Genomic DNA, 20123 nt, shown 5'->3' with positions numbered 1-20123 from the left:
ACACAGAGCAGGACCTCACACAGCCCTTTGGACTTGTTTTGGTTTTTCAGATGGAGTTTTCCACTGCCGCAGGGCCCCGGAAAACTATTTCTCAAACAGAGGTCAGAGAAATACAAGGTAGCATTGTGAAAGCTAAGTTCAGAATTCATTTCCTTCTTTAATTTTCTAAGTATTACCATTCTCCCTGCCTGCAGACTCCTGCCTAGAAGCAGGATTTAGCAATTTTAATGCATGTAGTATCCTATTTCCGTACAGGGAAAGGATGCTCAACTGCATCCTCTCTTATGCTTTTCTTCAAGTACCACTAATAAAGGGGAAAAACTTGGAGCTGATTCATCTCCCCTAACTAATCTGAGGCTACGGATTGCCTCAGATTGCCAGAGCAGTCATTCTCCCCTAAATACACAGGATTTGCAGTGTAGCATGTTTCAGTGGTTAGCTGCATGAGGCTTAATGTCAAAGTTTGCTAACTCCTGGCCAAATAACCACAAGGCTGCTACCATACACTTGGCACTGCTGCCAAGAGAGCATGGGATGAAGACTCAGCGCTTGATAAAAGAGTAACTTCACTGTAGCCAGCCCTGAGAGTTTTACTGATCGCTAGTACAGGATACTGTTACTGAAAAGGCAAAAGCCCCTTAACTAGGTGGGCAGGAGGATGTTTGCACAACATAGGCATGGTTATCTTTACACTACCGCTTCTCTGCGTAACCATTTGAAGGATCTCAAACTATCTGGGGGAGCACCAGTAAGTCAAAGAAATCCTTCAAGCTGCTTGTAGGCGCATGATAGCTAACACAGAATTAAGAATTATAAATTATGAGAGACCATGACAAACTCTCTCCCTATTTTCTTTCTCAGCCCTTCTTTACATAGGGTTCTACAGAGAAAGAGTCTGAACTGCTGATCTAGGAGCAATAGATCAGATTATTTACTACTTCCATCATTTAAAAGTGTCTTCTTATAGAGGTTACTGGCCAGACAGCTTGCTCCATTGCTCATTTACGAATAAGTGTTATTCTCAGGCTAAATTACATTGCACCAACTCATGAACAATATTTCCTCCCTCTCCAAATTTTCCATTTGGTGGACCTCCTGAAACAAAAAAAGCATGCATTTCAAAAGATCAGATTTGCAGCAGATAAAGGGATCTACCTGAAGTCTCGCAATAACTGCCAACTACAATACCAGAATATAGGGAAGTTACCCTAGAGAGCACAACTCTAATGTGGGAATGCAGCATCCCAACTAAGAGCAAACTGCAAAGGTAGAAAGGCCCTTGGCCAAAGTGAAAACAGTTGTCTAATGACCACCCTTCACAAGTCATCCTGAAGATGCACCTGGATCTTTAAGGAACAAGGTATTTTTCGATTTACTCTGTAGCCAAAGCTGCTCTGCTAAATCCTCTAAGATTTAACTCTGCAGTTGCTAATGTCGCTTGACAGAGAGATTTTCCTTGGGTGTTCAAACACTGAAGACTAAGAGGGGATTTGGGAATGGGGTCGTGCACAGCATGCGTCACTGGATATAAAGTCCTTTTGCCAATTTGCTCGCATCAGGTTGAGTAAACTTTCCTTCATGAAAGGCTTCCCAGTTGCCGCGGGTGTTGCTGACAATGTTGGAACATACGCACCTACAGAAGTATTTGGCATTGCAAGGCTGAGGACAAGGTCCGGCTGGGAAGGAAATGAGGGACATCTGTAACTTCTATTTTTCACAAACAGATTTCCAAGGCAAAATTGTGAAGTTCTATTTCTAAACCAAACATTTTTAGAGCACTGGTTTGTGATACAGGCCCCCCCCAGATAGCATGCCCTCTACACAATTCAGGTAGGTGACCTTCAAGTGGACAATGTTCTATTAAAAACACACAATTAAAAAAACATGCTAGGAGAAGGGGACTGCAGAAGCGCCTTCATTCTAGGTATCTACTTCTAAATGAGCCTAAGCTTTTGCTGCTGTAACAACCAGAAATTCTAACTCTCAAGGCTGCATGTAAGCCTCACCTGAAGCTATCAGAGGTTTCTTGGTCTCATTCAAAATTAACTACCCTGACTTGCATGTGCTGGAAGGCCAGGTCTGGATGGAGTTTTGCTGTTTCCCATCACCGTGTCCTCTGCTCTCAGTGTGGCACCCCGTCACCTCCGATGCCTTCTCCCCTTTCCTTCACAGGCGCTGGTAGAAACAACACAGATTTAGCACAACTCATCCAAACCCTACAGGAAGCCATACTGGGGGTTAACCAGCTCTTTATAAGCAAACTGTTCAGTCCATCCTAACTACTAGGAATCCTTTCCTCCAAGTTCGTCTTACCTGTTCCTAGACTTGTCAACACCACCTACTCTTCCCCAAATTCAAGCGGCTTGGACCTGGGAGAGGCAGCAACCTTTCAATCCTCCCTCCCTTCATTAGGATCTTGTGAACGACAAACCTCACCTACAGTATCTGTTTTAGGCAGGCCACATACTCAGTTTCACAGTGCAGGTAATAACCTCCAGGGCCAGAGACACTTGCTACAAGGCCTGGGAAGCTATAGGTTAAAAATAAGTTTATATACTGCTCATCACTATGTTCCCTTGCTTGCTAAGCCTTGTTAAGGCCACTTCTGTTCTTTGGGACTACAGAGATTTTAACTTATACTCTCACTCTGTTGTAATAATGCACCTGAACAGCTGGAGCAAAGCAAGCCACAGCAGAATAAACTCAAAAGATTAATTGGGTTGCCAAAAATCATAATTCAAACATGAAAATTTCAGCAAAAAGCCTCCTCTCCCCTTGAAATCTTGGCTGTAGCATGGCAGCTAGTGACTCAGCTATTAGCTGGAAATAAGTCACCTAAAAATCAATGAAATTTTTAAAGACACTGCTAGAGCTGTGAGTAGGAAATACAAACAGGTGAGACAAGCATTTGATGACAGGAACAGACAACCTGATGCCGATGCTGGACTACAAGGATGTATCAGCTGTGCTACACTGAAGACCACAGACAGTCTCCTTCAGTACAGGCAACCACAAGCTGAAGAACAGGCTCTTTACAGCACAGATCTGCAGCTCACCTAAAAGCCAGGTCAGTAAAGCAGCTTCCCCAATCCGGAGGATTTTCACTTAGATGCCAAGCCAGACATCTATTACTTCTATTTAGCGAAACGCAGCTCTGTGTTTATGTATTCACTGGAGAACGAGCTCTCCTCCAAACTCCGTACAGGTACGTGTCCAAACTAAAGATGCAAAAGAACAAAGAGCAAAATCCAAAGGAGCACTTACGCCCTCGAAGTGCCACCCAGGCAGAACCGAGGCACCTAAGTACAGTACTGGTTATCTCAAAGCTCCTGAAGGCATCCAAAGCACTGAGGACATTTCAGACTTCTAGCACCATTTTCCTGCAGGTCCACAACAATGCTATTGCAAATGTTCACACGCAATTCTGCCCCAAACCTCTTCACAAGCTCCACCACTATTTGGGATCTAGAAGAACAGAGAATATAGTCATGGCTGAGCAAGCTGAACAGTGGGCAAACATTGCACACATGACCTGTACCTTACACTTATACCACTTGTGTGGGATATAGGAGAGTTGTCAAGGTCTGTCTTAAATGATGTTGTGGTTTCTGGTCTCTGTGTTTGATATCAGAGGGTTACCAGCTGAAAGAAAACAAAAGTTACCTTGGAGCAGAAGCCAGAACAACACTCAGCTGGGTCAGCTCTTCTGCTTTCCAGCATCCCCAGCTCTCGAGTTGGGGGTTTCAAAGCAGCCCTGCTTCAATGGGAGAACAGAGGATGCTCCTTCCCAGCATGTGCCACAGCCTGGAGCAGCAAAAAAACATGGAGAAGGAAGAGACCTCCTTTTCTTAGAGAATACCACAACCACACAGGTATTACCCAAACATAGGCCTCTCCTCTCCCAGCTCCTGAGTATTAAGCTCTCCACCACTCCCCACAACGAGACCACGATGTCCCGTCTAGCACTGTGCACTCTACCCTAGAGCTGAGCACCTCCTTCCCAGGCAGTGTCATTGCCAGCTCTGGTCTATATATATTATAATATATATATATATATATATATATATATATATATATCAGGTGTATATAAAAATATATATTTTTAAATACACCTGAAAGATTATAATATAAGAGGAGCAAAGGCATTCATTAAACGCAGACAGCTGCAATAAAAGAACTTTAGGCTGCACAGACAAGTAATCATCTCAGGAAAAGCCAGGGCTGTCTGGCTACGTGGCTCATGCATGCACATTGAGATAATCATGCACATAGGAACAACTTTTGCTCTCTCAAGTCCTAGAACAAAGCCCTGAAACACAAATACGTTAACTCCTGACAAATACCCTTCTTGGTGCCTTATCTGACATTTGCCCAATACAAGAAACTACCAGGGATACCCTACAAAGGGCGATTACAGAATCAAGTAATTCAAGACAACAAGAGTGAACTTAAGTCTAGCACTTCTGAACTACACAGTGCTAAACTTCAAAAAAAAAAATATATCTTGCAGTGCCTTTAATACTATTTTCTAAGACTTTAATAAAAGCAGAAATGAAGCAAATAACCTGAACCATAACATTACTCGACTGGATCAGCTAGTCTGAGAACACACTGCCACCGAATTATGAAGAAGAGTGAGACACCACGGTCTGCTCCCAAGTTTGTAGAGAAACATCTAGTCAGACAAATCACAGCCAAGCACATAAACACCACACATTCATTCTGAAAAGTATATTCAGGACAACACCTCAGCCTGTCATCCAGGTTTCCCCTTCCAGCTCTGCTGGTAGAACTTTCTGCAGTCTCAATTTCGTGACGGTGGTGTGTGTGGTGCGGTGGGAGGAAGAAAATGTGCACGGTAATGCTGGCCAACTGTCTGAAACAGCGATGCAACAGTTCTTGATAGGGGATACAAAATGCAGGAGCTGACAGAGGGAATCACATGGCTAAAACTCTACATTTCCTGGTTCTCAAACCAGTAACCTTCTTCCAGGCCAGATGGCTCAAGTCTATGATCTGCATCTACCAAGCAGTGAGGCTCCTTGGGCTCACTCCTCACTGGTGAGACCTGGGAGATTTTAGCAACTGGAACAAATTATTTTTATGAAGCACAGGAAAATGGAGGAAAACTGCTCAAAGGTTTGGAGCAGTCAAGTGTTAATGACTTTCCTTGGGAATGCAAAAAGATGGCTTTGCTGAAGTAGTTCCCTCAGATATTGCAATGTCATCTAAGGATGGAGGAGACGAAGCTCTACTGCTTTAGACAGTGGCAATACTTCTCAGCTTCCTCTTCACTGAAATGGATGAATCAGTTTTGCCAGAATTTGAAGGCCAGACAAAAGGCAGAGGACACAGACTTATCTTGGCAAGTCAAAGCAACCAAAAGCAGAACTTATAATGGAAAACATTAAATAAATTTAATAACAGACAGCACTAGCCACTTTGGCCTTAATATATTCATTTTTCCTTTAGATGAGTAGCCACCGTTGAAGTACTTCTTATACCTCCCTCCCACAGGCCTTAGAAATCTCTGCACTATAACAGATTGAATGTTTTTTCACATCACCTCACTGGAAAACTTGTATCTAAAATTCACCTGACTTCTCTAGGTTAAATTTTGCTCTTCATTCTGGTTGTTTCCAGGCTTCTTGCACACTTAGTTTTCACTATACTACATTACTGTAATACAGGGAACACTAAGAGCAAAGAATAGTTTTGAAGAGACTCAAAATAAAATTGATCTTTCTGGTTTTAAATCTGTCGATTTGAGAAGCAATTTGTCTTTTCATAGTATCTCTCTGAGACAGATTACAAACCTAAAGTCTTAACACCATGTGGAAGCTCATGCAAAGCCACAAACACAGGGGTGCATGTATTAAATAAAGTTCCTCCTGAATTAGTAAGTTCTTAGCAACTGATGGACTCCTGATAACCAGCCCACTAAACCAGCATTTTCCTCCCTGGAGGTTCATAAAATTAATGTCAGCCTATATTGGCCGTCTCAATATCTGCCGTACAATAAACTAGGTTTCCCGCTGTATCAAAGTGAAACAGATACCGTGGTTTCTTTCTTTAACTGAAATATAACAGTCTTCTCCAATCATGCACACAGTGTTTTTGTTCCCTTTTAAAGATACAGACCTACGTTTATCAGGACATCAGAGGCTTTTTGCAAGGGAGCTGCAGTGAAGACAAGGCTGCAATTTTACGTTAGAAATGCACGCGGCTGGTAAGCGAAGAAGCTGCAAAAAGCAATTAGAAAATTCAGGATGTTCGCTCCCTCAGTTTCTCATGTTCTCTAATAAGCATTTTCTGGCATTACCAGTCTAGAAGCCTCTTTTGAGAAAGAGCGTCCTAGATAGTTAATCCACCAGTGACTCCTACTTAATACTGAAATGAAAACAAACATCCAACCCTCAGAGACTAAGGTGGAGAAAGACTGTGTCATCAGTTTTCTTCCATCAAAATTAATTTCAGCCTGAAGAGATGCCTGTCTGAGGGGAAGTATCCTGGAATAAAAAACAGTAAGCATATCAGAAAAGAACCTTAACAACAGAAGAATTAACTTTTCCACTTCTCCCAAGCAGAGGCTTAACACATCATTAGCATTAAAAAAAAAAAAAAAAAAAAAAAAGCTATAAAGTGCAGCACGATTTGTGTCCCTTATAAGAACTTAATTATCTTACACCACGTGAGTTAGCATTATAGGAAAAAAAAAAAAAATAAACGAAGCAAAGACAACTGTAAATCTTCCAGATTTCAGTTTTGATCACTGAACAGTCAGTCCTTATTAAAACCAAAATTATCCAATAACACATGCTATTTAAACCCTCCAAATAATCATCAACTGTTGGGTTGAGGTGAAAAAAACTTACCCTTATTCTATATTCTAATTAGGCAAGTGTTTGCCCTGTTACTGAAGAGCACATCATTTAACTTTGACATGTACAGTTTCAAGAAGGTATAATTTTCTCCTGTCTTTGTTCCAGCTTTGAAGTTAGGGACTATTTTATATTTCAACAGTCTGCATTCCTGCCAGCAAATTCTGTTCGGTTTTGTACACTGCCCCCATCAAACACACATCTTGACAGATGGCGAGAGCTTCGTCAAATACATACAGAGAGGACAACTGTCATTTTAAAGAGACACCAATTTAAAAGTGACATTTAAAGAGAATGCAAGCGGTTGCAGGTATTGCAACGCGTGGGATTTCTGACCACATTACCTCTTCCTCTTTGAAAATCTTCCTGGGTCGTTACTGTGCGGGGATACGCCTGCCGCAGAAGTGACAGAACAGACAAAAGCTGCGAAATCAAGGAATCGGAGAGGAAAAAAAACCACATCAGCATCTCAGATGAGCGACTGACTGCGTAAAGAGCTAAGGGATGCGTGTTCACGGGGAAGGAGCGTTCAGCCAGACAATGATTTTCACCAGCTGCCTCCCTTTGAGGCATGCAGTAATGGACAACTCTGCTACGAAAACTCCTCAAACTTGGTCTATCTCATGCATTGAGACTATAGATGAGCAAGATCCAAAGGCAGAGAGCAGCTTCTCATGAAACCCAGCGGCAGTGCCATGCTTGTACTCTACTGCTGCTGCATCGATCTGGTTGGAGTTTCCAAGAGTAGCTGATTTTGGGTGCTGTATCAGAAAGGAAGTGCTGATCTAGAAATCGGGTTTTTTCACATCATCCCAGTGTGAACAACAAAACTCACTAGGAAATTTCCACCTTTTCTCTCTCTAGTTCCTAGCTTCCTCCCATGTATTAACTGTGCAAGACACCTGGGAGCCCAAGTAAACAGTTCTGCAACTACAAAGCACAGAAGGAAACCTACCGCAGCATCTTCACCGGCAGTCGCTGTATCCTGCCCTTACTAGAGGTTTCAAAAATGTTTTGTTTGTGCTACTGTCCAGGCCACACAAAACAACAAACACAACATGAGGGATCAAGTGAGCACTAGGACACAGACAAACTTCCCCTGTCCTTTTAGGGGGAACAGCAAAATGCAATAGCTTCTACCTTGCATTAAAGCCTACCCTCACCACGCATTTAACTAGCACGGTAAATCCCACAAACATCACGAAAAAAAGCATGAACTTCAATTTTCCACTTCTATGCTTAAAAGAGAGCCAAGCATTTTACAAAAAGAAACCAGGCCATCGGACTGAAAGCAGTAAGAGACTCCAGTTAATCACCTTCATTTTACTTTGCAAAATAGAAACCTGTGTTACTAGGCCTTATGCCAGGCCTGAAGGTTTTTCTTAGATCCCTCAGCTCTTCAGGACCTTGAGTAAGATCCTGCTCCAATGGACGCTGGAGACAAAATTTAGCAAAGCACTGCTGTCAGCTTCCACGTGGCCAGAAGCTGACCCACTTCCAGCAGAGCTGTACGGAACCGGCAGCAAAACCCCGAAGGATCCAAGAGCACAAGTCTCCTCTCAACCGTTGTAACCACCAAGATCCTATTGATTTTGTCGACACAGCGAGCGAGTGCTAGATACCATTACCGATATAATCATTTCCATCACTAAGACGCACGTTGATAGGGTTGGCCAGTTTAAGGTACGGCAGCCCACTGTGGGCTGTGCAGGACTTCAGAGACGTGTCTCGAGCTCTGGAAGACTTCACAAAACTCTCAAAAACTGCCAATTACAGGAAAATATTTCTCAAATGTTCCAAATCCTTTGTGAGCTGTATCGACGTGCCAACCAAAATTGTTGCTAATACTCAAGTTTCTCAATTGGTGTAAAGTGACCTTAATTACCTAAGCATGCAGAGCCCTGAATGAAAATCCATACACAGTCCTTCTAAACTAAGCTCTAATTACTGGAAGGCTGAAAGGACTAGTATTAGAAAGATGTTTATACAGCTATTCATACAGTAACTGAAGCATCATAGCAACTGCACTGCTGCCCAATTTCTACTGGAGAAAAAAACAAGTAAATATTCAACAGCTTTGGAGGATGCTGTTAACTTACCCTTTAAGCAAGATCAGTTCAACCCACAAATCAAGAACCCTGTCCTAAAAAATAATTGGGAACACCTTTAAGCCATTTATTTTATGCACAGAAATAACCTTATTCTGCTCCACTGTTGAGGAGATTTTTTTGTAGGTATTAAATTAGTACAAAAGACTGCAAAGATCACAGAGTGCTCCAAACTTAGAAAACAGCAAAGCAAAGGGCGTCTGTAGCCCTGTAGCACACATGACTGGGACTCGTCCAGCCCACAGGAAAGGGAAGAGCCAGGAAAGATCAAGACGACCTACATTGCTCCTGCTTTAAATATAAGGTAGCACGGCTTTTATTCTACCCATCTCATACCTTCCTGGCCCACGTGGGGTTGAGCAAGACGCTGCCTGCTCGAGCGGCACACGTACACTTAGTGTGCATCCAGCCTTAAACGAGGAGGGAGGATGCAAGTTTGCACATCAAGCCCGAACTCACAGGAGACTGGTTTTGCAAACAATGCTCCTTCAACGGAGATTACATGCGGTTCTCATGTCAATTTTCAGTTCCATCATGTTATGCTTCACCAGTCTCCTTGGTGGCCATCTCAACCACTGGAGATCTGGACCTTTACACTCACTTGAGATGACAGTATAAAGCAGCAACTGAGAGCGGGCAAACTCCAAAGGGAAGCAGAGAAAGGCATTAACAGCAGTTTAAACAGCAGCTTGCCAGGCAGCAAAGCAAAGGGAAGAAATAACCCCAGTTGGTTCTACTCTTGCAGAATCATAACATGGTCACCAGTATGATCCTTTGGGTCACTTTAAAGACAGGCTTCCAACTCAGCCCTACCTAAGGGACTGTGTGAACTCAGTTAACCCATCTCAAAAGCGGTAGATCTCTTTGCTCCCTTCAGAAAAAAATGAAGGTGTTCTCAGAAACAGCTGGGGAAGTACTCTGAATTACTAACTGCAGTGAGAGAGCAGGGACTCAACTGGCTCGCAGCCCTTCCTCTGCTGATGAGCTGCCCTTCCTCTGCAAGTTCAGTGCCAGTTAAGGCTGAAGAACTCTCAAAAGAGCTCTTAATTTGAACTTCAGAAGAAGATCTATCTACCACAGTACAGTCACATAGAGAATTTTAGTTTTCAGAGTCAGTAGTTTGACAGAGTTTCATCAGAGGAAGTATTGCCAACTTCAGATGAAACTAAGATATTAACTACTCTGGCTATATGGACCCTCAAAACATGGAGAACCGATTCTGCAAGAGCTGCCAAGCCCTGTGTGAAGGCAACACATAGCAAAAGCTGCTGCAGCATCAACAGGACCCCTGACATTCAGAGTGCAGAAACAGTAAAGTCCTACAGTGATGGCCAGAGCACAAGGTGGAAGCTGAATTAAACACCATTCCTGTGCATGGCAGGAAGAGATTTAAAATTCTGCAGTAAAGCAAGAAGCTGTGTTCAAGTTACTTGGCGTTTGACCAGAACCAAGATCCCCACCAGCACCAAGATCCCCACCAGCACGCATCTCTAAGGTTACCGTTCCAAGGGTGGGCTACGTTTTCATGGGTCTAACTGCAAAGGAGGCAAAGCTGCCCTCATCTCAGAATCTGTTAATTCCTCCTATTTCAGGAGACTGAGCTATTTTGCACGCAACAAAGACATCTGCTTGCTGTATGTGGCGTTCCCCTGCTCAGTTAATCTCCACGTCCTTTCAGAAGCAGCAGCGTATCTGCCCCAGTCGATCCCGCGGCACAGCTCGGGCCGCGATGCAGTCGCCTTTGCCGGATCAACGAGCGTGTTGTGCAGCGAGAGCTCCAGGTGCGCTCTTGCCCCTTTCCAAATGCTACTCGCAGACCAGCCAGGTCGACAAAGCCGGAGAGGCGAGGCATCCAAACAGTTGGCTTCCAACTTCTCCTTTCTCACAGGAAGTCTTTCCCACCCTTTCCAAGCGTTTCATAACGAAGAGCACTTTCTACAAACGGAACAGGCAGATTCTACTAATTACAGAGGAGATGAGGACTGTGCCCTTCCGGATGAGCCTGCAAAGCATTTTACACTCCTCTCACTGCATACAAACCACACAGGCAGTGATTGGACATTGTGAAGCTCATTTTTCTGCCGCTCCAGATCTAGCTGCTGTAAAGCTGCGCAATTATCAAGGGGGGCAGTTCGAGTTACAGTCATTTGCCAGAGATGCAACTTTACAGAATATGCAATCTCTATACTATCAAATAATGCTATTCTTCTCCAAAATCAATTATTCCAGCCTTTTTCTGTTTTACAGTAAATATTGAAGAGAATCATTCACATTGCACGCTGACTCTCCAGATTTACGCGTTCGTATTTTTTAAACACAATTAGAGAAGAGTGTTGTTTTGCTTTACTCAAAGAAAACACAAAGAGAAGCAAAGGGACTAATTCTCATGGGAAACTGCCAAGAGTCCCAAGGAGCTCCCCAGCATCGGGGTTAGCAGCAACGAGGCATCGCTGGATGAGCTGTAACTACCGGGGCAACCGAACACGTTGAGGTTTCCAGATTTCCCCCCCCCCCCATCACAGCACATATTCTGAGTCAGCCTAGGTTATTCACCGCAAGCCAGCGCAAAAACCCACACGTAAGCTGGGGAAGCCACAGAGCACATGATGGAAGACAACCATACTTAATTAGCAGATGACAAGAGTTTCTGCTTAAATATGTGGGTGAGAAGAGATAGAGCGACAGAAAAGCTGCTCTGATCACTTTTAGCTTTTTAATTACAGAAAATGTTTCTCAGAAAGTCCCGGGGTTAACTTGGCTACTGGCAACACGGAAAAACTCAAACAAACAAGTGCCAGGCTGCTGAGGAACAGAGTACTTCTGAGATCTACCTAAAGAGGGAAAAACCACAACATCATCTTATTATCATAGGCTCTTTTAGGGCTGCTGAGAGAGGCCAGACTCCCCTTCCACAGACCAAGTCTGCTATTTATCTGGGGAGGAGGTGAAGAGCCTGGGAAAACCAGCAAATGCTTTTCCAGATAGCACGTAGCCGCCGAGGCGGGTAGGTGTGCGACGCTGCGGCTCTCTGCTGAGAAAGTCAGTGGTGACACAGCTTAAGACAAAACTCATTTCACACAAACCATCAGATTTCTTACGTGACCCTCTCCTTTCTCGAGCTTCAATTTCGGCATCAAACAGCCTTTTGTTCCGAGTCGCTCGCAGCGCCTTGATTTACCTTTCTGCTGCGCTCCTGTTGTTTCATCGCCGTAAGCGCATCAGCACAGCGGAGCTGATGGACCGCCACACGCAGGTAAGCGCTCAGCACGGCTCACAGTTTCATTAAAGCATCCTTCCCTTTAGGAGGAAACGCAAGTGGCTGCGTTTGTTTGTTGAACGAACACAGAGCCATACACCATCAGTAAGCAGCAAACGCAGAGAGGATGCTTCTGCCAGGAATTCTGCTTTGCCAAAGACTTATAGAAAATGACAATATTTTGTTCCTTTGAGCGTCTGTACCAGCCACAGATGGATTAAGAAATGGTGAAATATTATACAGAGGTATTGCTCCCAACAGTAGTTACTTATCTGGAACCCACATCAAATAACTAGGGCTCCGCACCTGCCTAACATCATAAAATAACTAGCTTCTGTCCAGCCCCACATACGTGATCAGTGAAGTCCTGTCCGATGTGACTAAGACAGTTAAATTTTGTTCTTGGGCACATTCACAAAACGACCCAGCCTGCAAGCCTAGAAGGCAACAGCTTGGGAAATATCTGAAGAAGAGCACTACTGTCAACTGGATTATTAAATAAAAATTAAATTTAAAGGGGACTCTATCAGAATTTTCTTGGAGACCTGAAAAGACTTTATAGGGAAAAACACAAACAAAATCCCTCCCTATGACTTTTTTCTGCTGTTCTGCTACTATTTATGTGTTTAAACATAACCACTCACCTCATTCCCCTCCTTGCACATGCATTCTTGAGCAAAGAAGGTACCAGGGTACTTCTAAACTTTCCAGGGTCTAGAGAGGATGCTCAAAAAAAGCCTCAGAAAACTGCCTCAAATCTCACAGCCTGCATTAATGCTGCTGCTCCTGCAGGCTCAGGGTGGGGGGGGGGGTGAGGAAGGGGGCACTTGTGGGAGCCCCACTGCTCCACAGCCCCACACAAAGGTGGGGAGAAGGAAGAGGACCACACGACCTGCTCCGGGCTCCCGCGAGACGGAGCGTCTCCTGGGAGCGACGTGACCCACATTTCTGCGCCCGCGCTGCCGGCCGGAGCCGAGTGCGCGAACCAGCCTGCCGAAGGTCACTTCCACCCAAACACAGTCAAACCGGCTTTGCACTAGGCGCTAGCAAGAATTTCCTCCCCCCTCTAACTCCACTTCTGACATTCCCTCGTGCGGTCAACGAAGGTGCAACGTTTTCTGACAAATGCAACTTGCAGGTCAATGGTGTTCGCGTAACTCCTGCAGTTCCTGCATGCACAGATGGGAACCAGTCTCGTGCCGGCAAACAGGTGCCAGGGAGCATGCAGGTACGCTAGCAACGTCAGGAGTGAGGCACCTGTCAGGCCTCTATAAATTAATCCCGGTCTGCAGGAATATGCTTGACAGTCCAAAGAGATGGACAGGAATAATAAACTGCGACAAAGACGAAAGCAGCATGCGACGAGAACAGTTCTCCAAGCCTTTGTCAGAAGACCACATAGCCTCAGCAGACCTATTTCTGGACTCAACCAGCTCTAATTTAAAGATGAAGAAAAAATGAAGAACATGAAGAAAGCTAGCACTGGAATTCCTGCTTCTGCTTTCAGCCCGTAACCCCCTTATATGGGAGAATTATATTAAATAAGATTGTGCATCTGGCAAGAGCCCATAATGGTCATGTCAGTGAATCACTTTAATAATTGTTCCCAAATAATACACTGCTTGTACAAATCCATTCAGTTGTTCCCCAGGGAGCCCTTCTGGAGAGGCCCAAAGATCTTCCCAAGTGGAATATGGTGGCTGCAACTTTGCCAGCCTCAGATCCAGCAGTGCTGTATTGGGCTATTATATACAGGTCAATGCCAAAAGCTAGTTAATCAAAATCAGATTAATCCTTCTTCCTGGGCTCTCAGGGGCTTGCCTTCCAGGCTGTCCTGACACCAATACAGATGGGCTCAGCACCTTCCAGGGCAGTGGCCAGAGCACCCCATGCTCCAAATAATTCCTATTGCCCTTCCTCAGCTTCTGACCCCCTTTAATGCCAGCTTCCCTATTTATTCCTTAAAGGACAGTTAATTTGCTAGAGCAGTCTGAATTCTATTTTCAATGCCTTCCTACCTCCCTGTAGCTGCACTGTGACTTATTGACTGTGAAGTAACTGCAGGGTCTTTAAAAGTTCAAGGCACAGGGTGTTTTTCTGTGTGCTTTTGTCTAGCTGACTCCCTCTGTCATCATCTTCACTAGCACCATTTCACGGGAAAGAGGCATGTGACATCCAACTAAGCTGTGAACCATAATCATGCTGGGGATGATGTTTACATTTGATTTTTCCTCAAGCTGATAAGCTCTCTCCAATTTCCCTCTCCATCACGTTGGTATGGATTGAACTGCTTGTGCCCCACGGGGTGGAATTCTTCTCTTATCTCTAATCTGCTCACTGGAAAAAATTTGCTTTCAGCAACCCTTCAAAAGTCACTTCAAAAGTTATCACTGCAAAGAGGGAAGAGTCATAATACTGTTCTTCATCTGTTGCAGTCAACACTCTCCCAATGCTTTTTGCAGATGGCCTTGCAGATGCCGTCAGCATCCAACACAATCAGCACCACTGGCCAGGATCTCCACTACTTTGCTATCTCCAACTCTGGGCACAATGACACAACCTTTGCATGAGCAAAAAATACTTCTATTAAAACATTTCAGCTCCCCAAAGCAGAAGAATTCATCCCTGAAGCACATGTTCTAGGCTTCTGCACAGGCTCCAAGAAATAAATGATGGGCACACTGCAACACATACAACAGCAGACATGAGAAATGGAAATAAAGCATAAGTCACCTCTGTTTTGCAACTGAGCTGAGAATTTCCAGACTCTGCTTTTGCAAAGAGAGGGTGCAAACCAGCCTCGTTATCTGGTTTTTACCAATGGCTGTCCCATAATTTGGGCCCCAGTGATTAAAAGGAAGTTTTCAGCCCCTCTATCCTCGAGAGACTCCAGGTTGCACCGAAGTAGAGGGATGGTCATGTCCTCTTTTCTCACCCAGCCATTTCTGGGGACAGGATACCCCAGCCAGCATAATTTCAGTGCATACCGCTCTTGCTCCTTGCACAGTGACTGAACACTACTCCAACTCCCATCAGCTGCAGTGCTCCTTGCACCAAAACTGGCAAATGATCCTTCAAACTCCCTGCAGTTTCTTCCCACAGAAAAAGGGAACAAATTTAGGAAGAAGGCACAGTGGCCACTTACATCTATAAGATTTAGAAACTCCCATTTCAACTACAGTGATCACAAAACTTTTAAAACCTTCAAAGCCAGCTTCCCAGAAATGGATGAATTAGGACAGTGTGTTTATGAATGAAGTAGTACTGCTAGACTACATGAAGTTTTTCTCCCCAAGAACACGTTAGGAGACCTCCAAAAGCTCCCTTAGGAAGGCTCTCCACATCTTAGGTCATCCCACCATTGGGGAGGTTTATCTGACTTTCAGCTCCTCTCCTCCACCCAGGAACTTCCATTTTACTCCTGTAATGGACTAACCCACTCCCCTCTTTTCTTGATGTTTACAGTGCGGCATTTTCCTGCATGCTCTTTGGAAAGGTCTTTGCTGACCTAGCCAACAGTCTGGATTAACCTTGTCAGGTTCATTTAGTAAGAGTGCAACACACAACCGTCCTTGCTCTTTGGCAAAGAGCCAGAAAGCAGATTTTAGCTATGCTGGTAATCCTTCATCAACAGCACAAGCATTAAGGTAAGCACTGGGCACCTGTGCAGGTGGATCACGAGCACTTCACCATCGTGGCCTTTGCTGCTGCTTCTCCAAATAGCTTTGAAAACATCAGCGCTGCATGCACTAACCACAACAAATAAATTTTAGGAGAGCTGTCAGCTTAGAAACAGGCAACAAAGCAGGAAGAAGTTCAGCACAAATCCCCTCTGCTCCCGGGCATATCGTTTTGGCATATATTATTCCCATCTGCTGCAACGAAGACTGCGGAGCACATAAACACGCGCTGTCGGCAGGCAGTCCTGACCTCCGAACTGCAGCACAGATCTCCCCACAAAGTTGTAGCTGTGCTTTCATGTACAATTCACTGAGAAACACCTCCATTCATATCTGATTTTGTTTTCTTTCAGAAAATACTCATTAGTTGTCTTCCATGCTGTCCCCAGCCCTCTTGGGAGCTCCAGTTGCAAGTACGGCTGGGGCCGAGTGACACAATTCGGACGCTGCGGAAGTGAGGAGTAAGCAACTTGACTCAAAAAAATCAAAGCAGCAGGGAGATTATTGGCTCTGTTTCATCTTTTTACTCTCCACGTAAGGTAAGACAGCCTACAGGTTTCCCAAATCCAGATTTACTCGCAATGCAAAGAAAAACACACACTCATTTAAAGCCCGCCTGAGCAACAGTCTCCACAGTCACCTTATTTCGTCCCAAGCATCGAACAACCCTCCACTCCCACAAAACCAGAAAGGTAACAAAGAAATCAAGAAGAAGAAACAACATTTTAATTGCTCATTGGCAAAAAGCTCTCTTTTCTATTCCCTTCCCTCAGCAAGGCAACCTGGAAGTCTGCCGGCCATACAACACCTCGCTCAGAGCACACTCCCGAAAAAGAGGTCTGAACGGTGGGTGGGGGAGCACCGCAAGCAGCCTCGGGGAAAAGCCAGCTGGATGCAGCTGTCCCCTCCATTTTCCTTGCAGCGCTGAGGAACTGAACCAGAAAGCCCGGGGACAGCTCACCGCTCATTTAAATCTCAGCACCTTTCAAAGAAATTATAGGTTACATCCGGCCCCCCCAAACGCAGCAGATGACATCTCTGAAATAATCACGGTTTCCACTGTAATTTGTTGGGTTTTCAAAAATCTAATGATTCTAATTTAAAGCCCCAAAGACAACGAGAGCACTGTCACAACACAATCAAAACCCAGCTATCTCGTGAAATGCTCTGAATAAACTTCACGCTCAGACAGGTGCTCGGGAGCTTTGAATTAGGCCCACAATGAAACTTGTCAACGTAACAACAGAGCAGGGCCGTATCATCACGCACAAACCCAAAGCTAGCAATTTTGAGGTTGTTAATGAACTATAAATTAGCCAGCAAAGGCAGAGGCAGGTGCACTCGCACAGCCCCACAAATCTGATCTTGCCAAACGAGAAACCCAAATTCTTTTGTTAATGCTGCCAACGATATATCATTAGGCTTGTTCGGGGGCTCGCTCGCTCTTAAAATGGCCTTCCCGATCTGGTCGCTGCCAAGACGAAGCCTGACGTGGCAGTGATGCCACCCTCTTGCTGCTGGAGAGGACCCCGGCGGGCTGAGGAGAGGGAGTGCTGGCATGGGCTCCTTAACTCCTGCAGGCATCAGAGCAAGGAAGGGACATCCTCTGCCTGCCCCTGGGCAACCACCGCCCTCCCGGGCTCACCCTAGCACCAGGGAAACAGGGACCGGCCAAGGAGCGATCCTCAGGGAAAACACGCTCCCTGCGGAAAGACGGCTTCGAGGAGGGCACCTGCGACGCCCACTCCCCCCTCAGCCGCGGGGGGGGTCGCTCAGTGCTGGGCACAGGGGTAACCAGCTCCCAGCGCTGCCACGGCGTCGCACAGCCGGGCGCCACCCCGGGCCTGCCAGGCTGCCAGCGGATCCAGGCAGGGGGTGGGAGCCGGCGCACAGGCTGGGGGCACGGATGGGGCGGTCGGAGCCGGGGGGAGCCCTGGAGCCGGCGGCACTGCTGCTCTCTTGGCGCTACCTTTCCTAAAGGGACCTGGGCGAGCGCACGGGTCCCGCGGGATGCGGAGGGGGTCACAGCGATCCGGCCCCGACAAGCACAGGCCCCGGTGCCCTGGGGCGAGCGTGGGGCAGGAGACAGCCCCGTACCCTGCCCTGCCACATGCCCCAGGGGCAACCACTACGGGAGACCCCCGGGCAGGGCACAGGGAGCCCTCGCCTTAGGCCACCATGGGGGGAGCACCTTGGGGGGAGTCCTGGGGGCGGGAGGTGGGGGGGTACCGCCACCCCGTGCCCGGGCTGGGGGGGAGGAAGTGGGGGGGGCACCACCACCGCGGGCTCGGTCTGTGGAGGGGGGGGCACCACCCCCCCTGCCCGGGCTGGGGGTTTGGAGGGGGGGGCACCGCCACCCCGGGCCCGGGCTGAGGGTTTGGAGGGGGGGGGGGGCACCACCACCGCGGGCCCGGGCTGGGGGGGAGGGGGAGGTGGGGGGGGGCACCGCCACCCCGGGCCCGGGCTGGGGGGGGAGGGGGAGGTGGGGGGGGGGGGCACCGCCACCCCGGGCCCGGGCTGGGGGGGAGGGGGAGGTGGGGGGGGGGGCACCGCCACCCCGGGCCCGGGCTGGGGGGGAGGGGGAGGTGGGGGGGGGGGCACCGCCACCCCGGGCCCGGGCTGGGGGGGAGGGGGAGGTGGGGGGGGGGGCACCGCCACCCCGGGCCCGGGCTGGGGGGGAGGGGGAGGTGGGGGGGGGGGCACCGCCACCCCGGGCCCGGGCTGGGGGGGAGGGGGAGGTGGGGGGGGGGGCACCGCCACCCCGGGCCCGGGCTGGGGGGGAGGGGGAGGTGGGGGGGGGGGCACCGCCACCCCGGGCCCGGGCTGGGGGGGAGGGGGAGGTGGGGGGGGGGGGCACCGCCACCCCGGGCCCGGGCTGGGGGGGAGGGGGAGGTGGGGGGGGGGGCACCGCCACCCCGGGCCCGGGCTGGGGGGGAGGGGGAGGTGGGGGGGGGGGCACCGCCACCCCGGGCCCGGGCTGGGGGGGGGCGGAAATCACGCGGAAGGGATAAGGGATCACTTTGGGGGGGGGGGGGGGCCCTGCTAGGCAGAACCACTCCAGGACCCGGGGGGGGGGGCGGCGGGCGGTACCACTCAGGGCCCCCGGGAGGGGGGACGGGACGGGACACTCCAGGGGTCCGGGCCGGGCGCGGCTCCCGGGGACCGACGCCACAGCGGAGGGGGGACACGCCGGGACCCGGCCGGGCGGCGCCGTTGCGCGGGCGACGCTTCGGCAAGCCGCCCCGCCGGCGGCCCCGCAGCCCGTTTACCTCCTGCACCGTCCAGGGCCCCCACGCCAGCCTCCGGGGTGATGGCACCAGCGCCCGCCGCGGCCGAGCCCTCCGCCTCCTCCGGCACCTCCAGCTCCATGGCCGCCGAGAAGGGGCGGGCGGGGCAGGCCCGCGCCCGGCCGCCGCGCTCGCCGCCCGGCTTCGGCCGCCACCAGCCGCCGCCGCCGCCGCTGAGGAGACTGGGAACCGCGCCGGGCCGCAGCTACCATAGAGCGCGGGAGGCTCCGCGCCTAGACACACCCCAGCGCGCCGCAGAGGCGGAAGAGGAGCGCCGCGAACGGCGGAAGTGGCGGGGAGAGGCTTCCGTCGGAGTTAGTCGCGGCGGAGGGGCTGGATGTCGCCGTAGCCGGCGGGATGGGACGGGATGGGACGGGACGGGAGCACACGGCACAGCGGGAGGCGCGGGGAGAGAAACGGGGCCGAGCGAGCGAGCGTGGGAGAGAGCAGCCTCCCCTCCGTCCCCTCTAGGGAGCAGGAGGCACCATAGAGCCGCGGGGAGCTCCCGGGCGCCGTTGCCATGGCAGCGCGCGGGCGGGGCGGGGCACGGTGGCGGCAGGAGCCGCCGGGCCGCGCCGGGCCGGGCCGGGCCGGGCCGCGGGCGGCGCCCCCTGGCGGCGGAACACCCGCGCTGCGCTGCCCGTGCGCGGCCCGCCCTCGCAGGCGCTTTGCCCCGCACCTGCAGCCGAGCCGGGCCGGGCCGGGCCGGGCCGGGCCCTTAGCACGAGCGCGAGCCGGTGCCCGCGCCCGTGGGGCAGGCGCGTCCCTCTCACGGGCCGTGGGGTCCCGCAGGGGAGCTCGGCTGCGCGTGCCGGCGGAGAGCGGGGTGTCTTCACCGTCTGCTTCGTGGGGATCCCTTAACACCAGTGCCAGGGATCGGGCTGGGGGCCGAGGGGGACAAAACGCGGGGG

General features: G+C 49.2%; 1 protein-coding gene across 6 annotated transcripts in view; it reads right to left on the bottom strand.

Moving 5' to 3' along the window:
- The window catches only part of PIP5K1C (phosphatidylinositol-4-phosphate 5-kinase type 1 gamma), a 50373-nt gene extending 31009 nt beyond the window's left edge, over positions 1-19364 (bottom strand). For all 6 annotated transcript variants that reach the window (XM_062596620.1, XM_062596621.1, XM_062596619.1 and 3 more), the window contains exon 1: positions 19195-19364. In XM_062596620.1, the coding sequence (XP_062452604.1) occupies positions 19195-19294 (100 nt within the window). In that variant the 5' untranslated portion in view covers positions 19295-19364. The remainder of the gene's footprint in view (positions 1-19194) is intronic.
- Positions 19365-20123: the final 759 nt, after the last annotated feature.

This window comes from Rhea pennata, chromosome 27 (assembly GCF_028389875.1).
Source record: "Rhea pennata isolate bPtePen1 chromosome 27, bPtePen1.pri, whole genome shotgun sequence".
NCBI lineage: Eukaryota > Metazoa > Chordata > Aves > Rheiformes > Rheidae > Rhea > Rhea pennata.
Note: the sequence above shows the minus strand (reverse complement) of the source record. Positions and strands in the feature narration are given on the sequence as shown.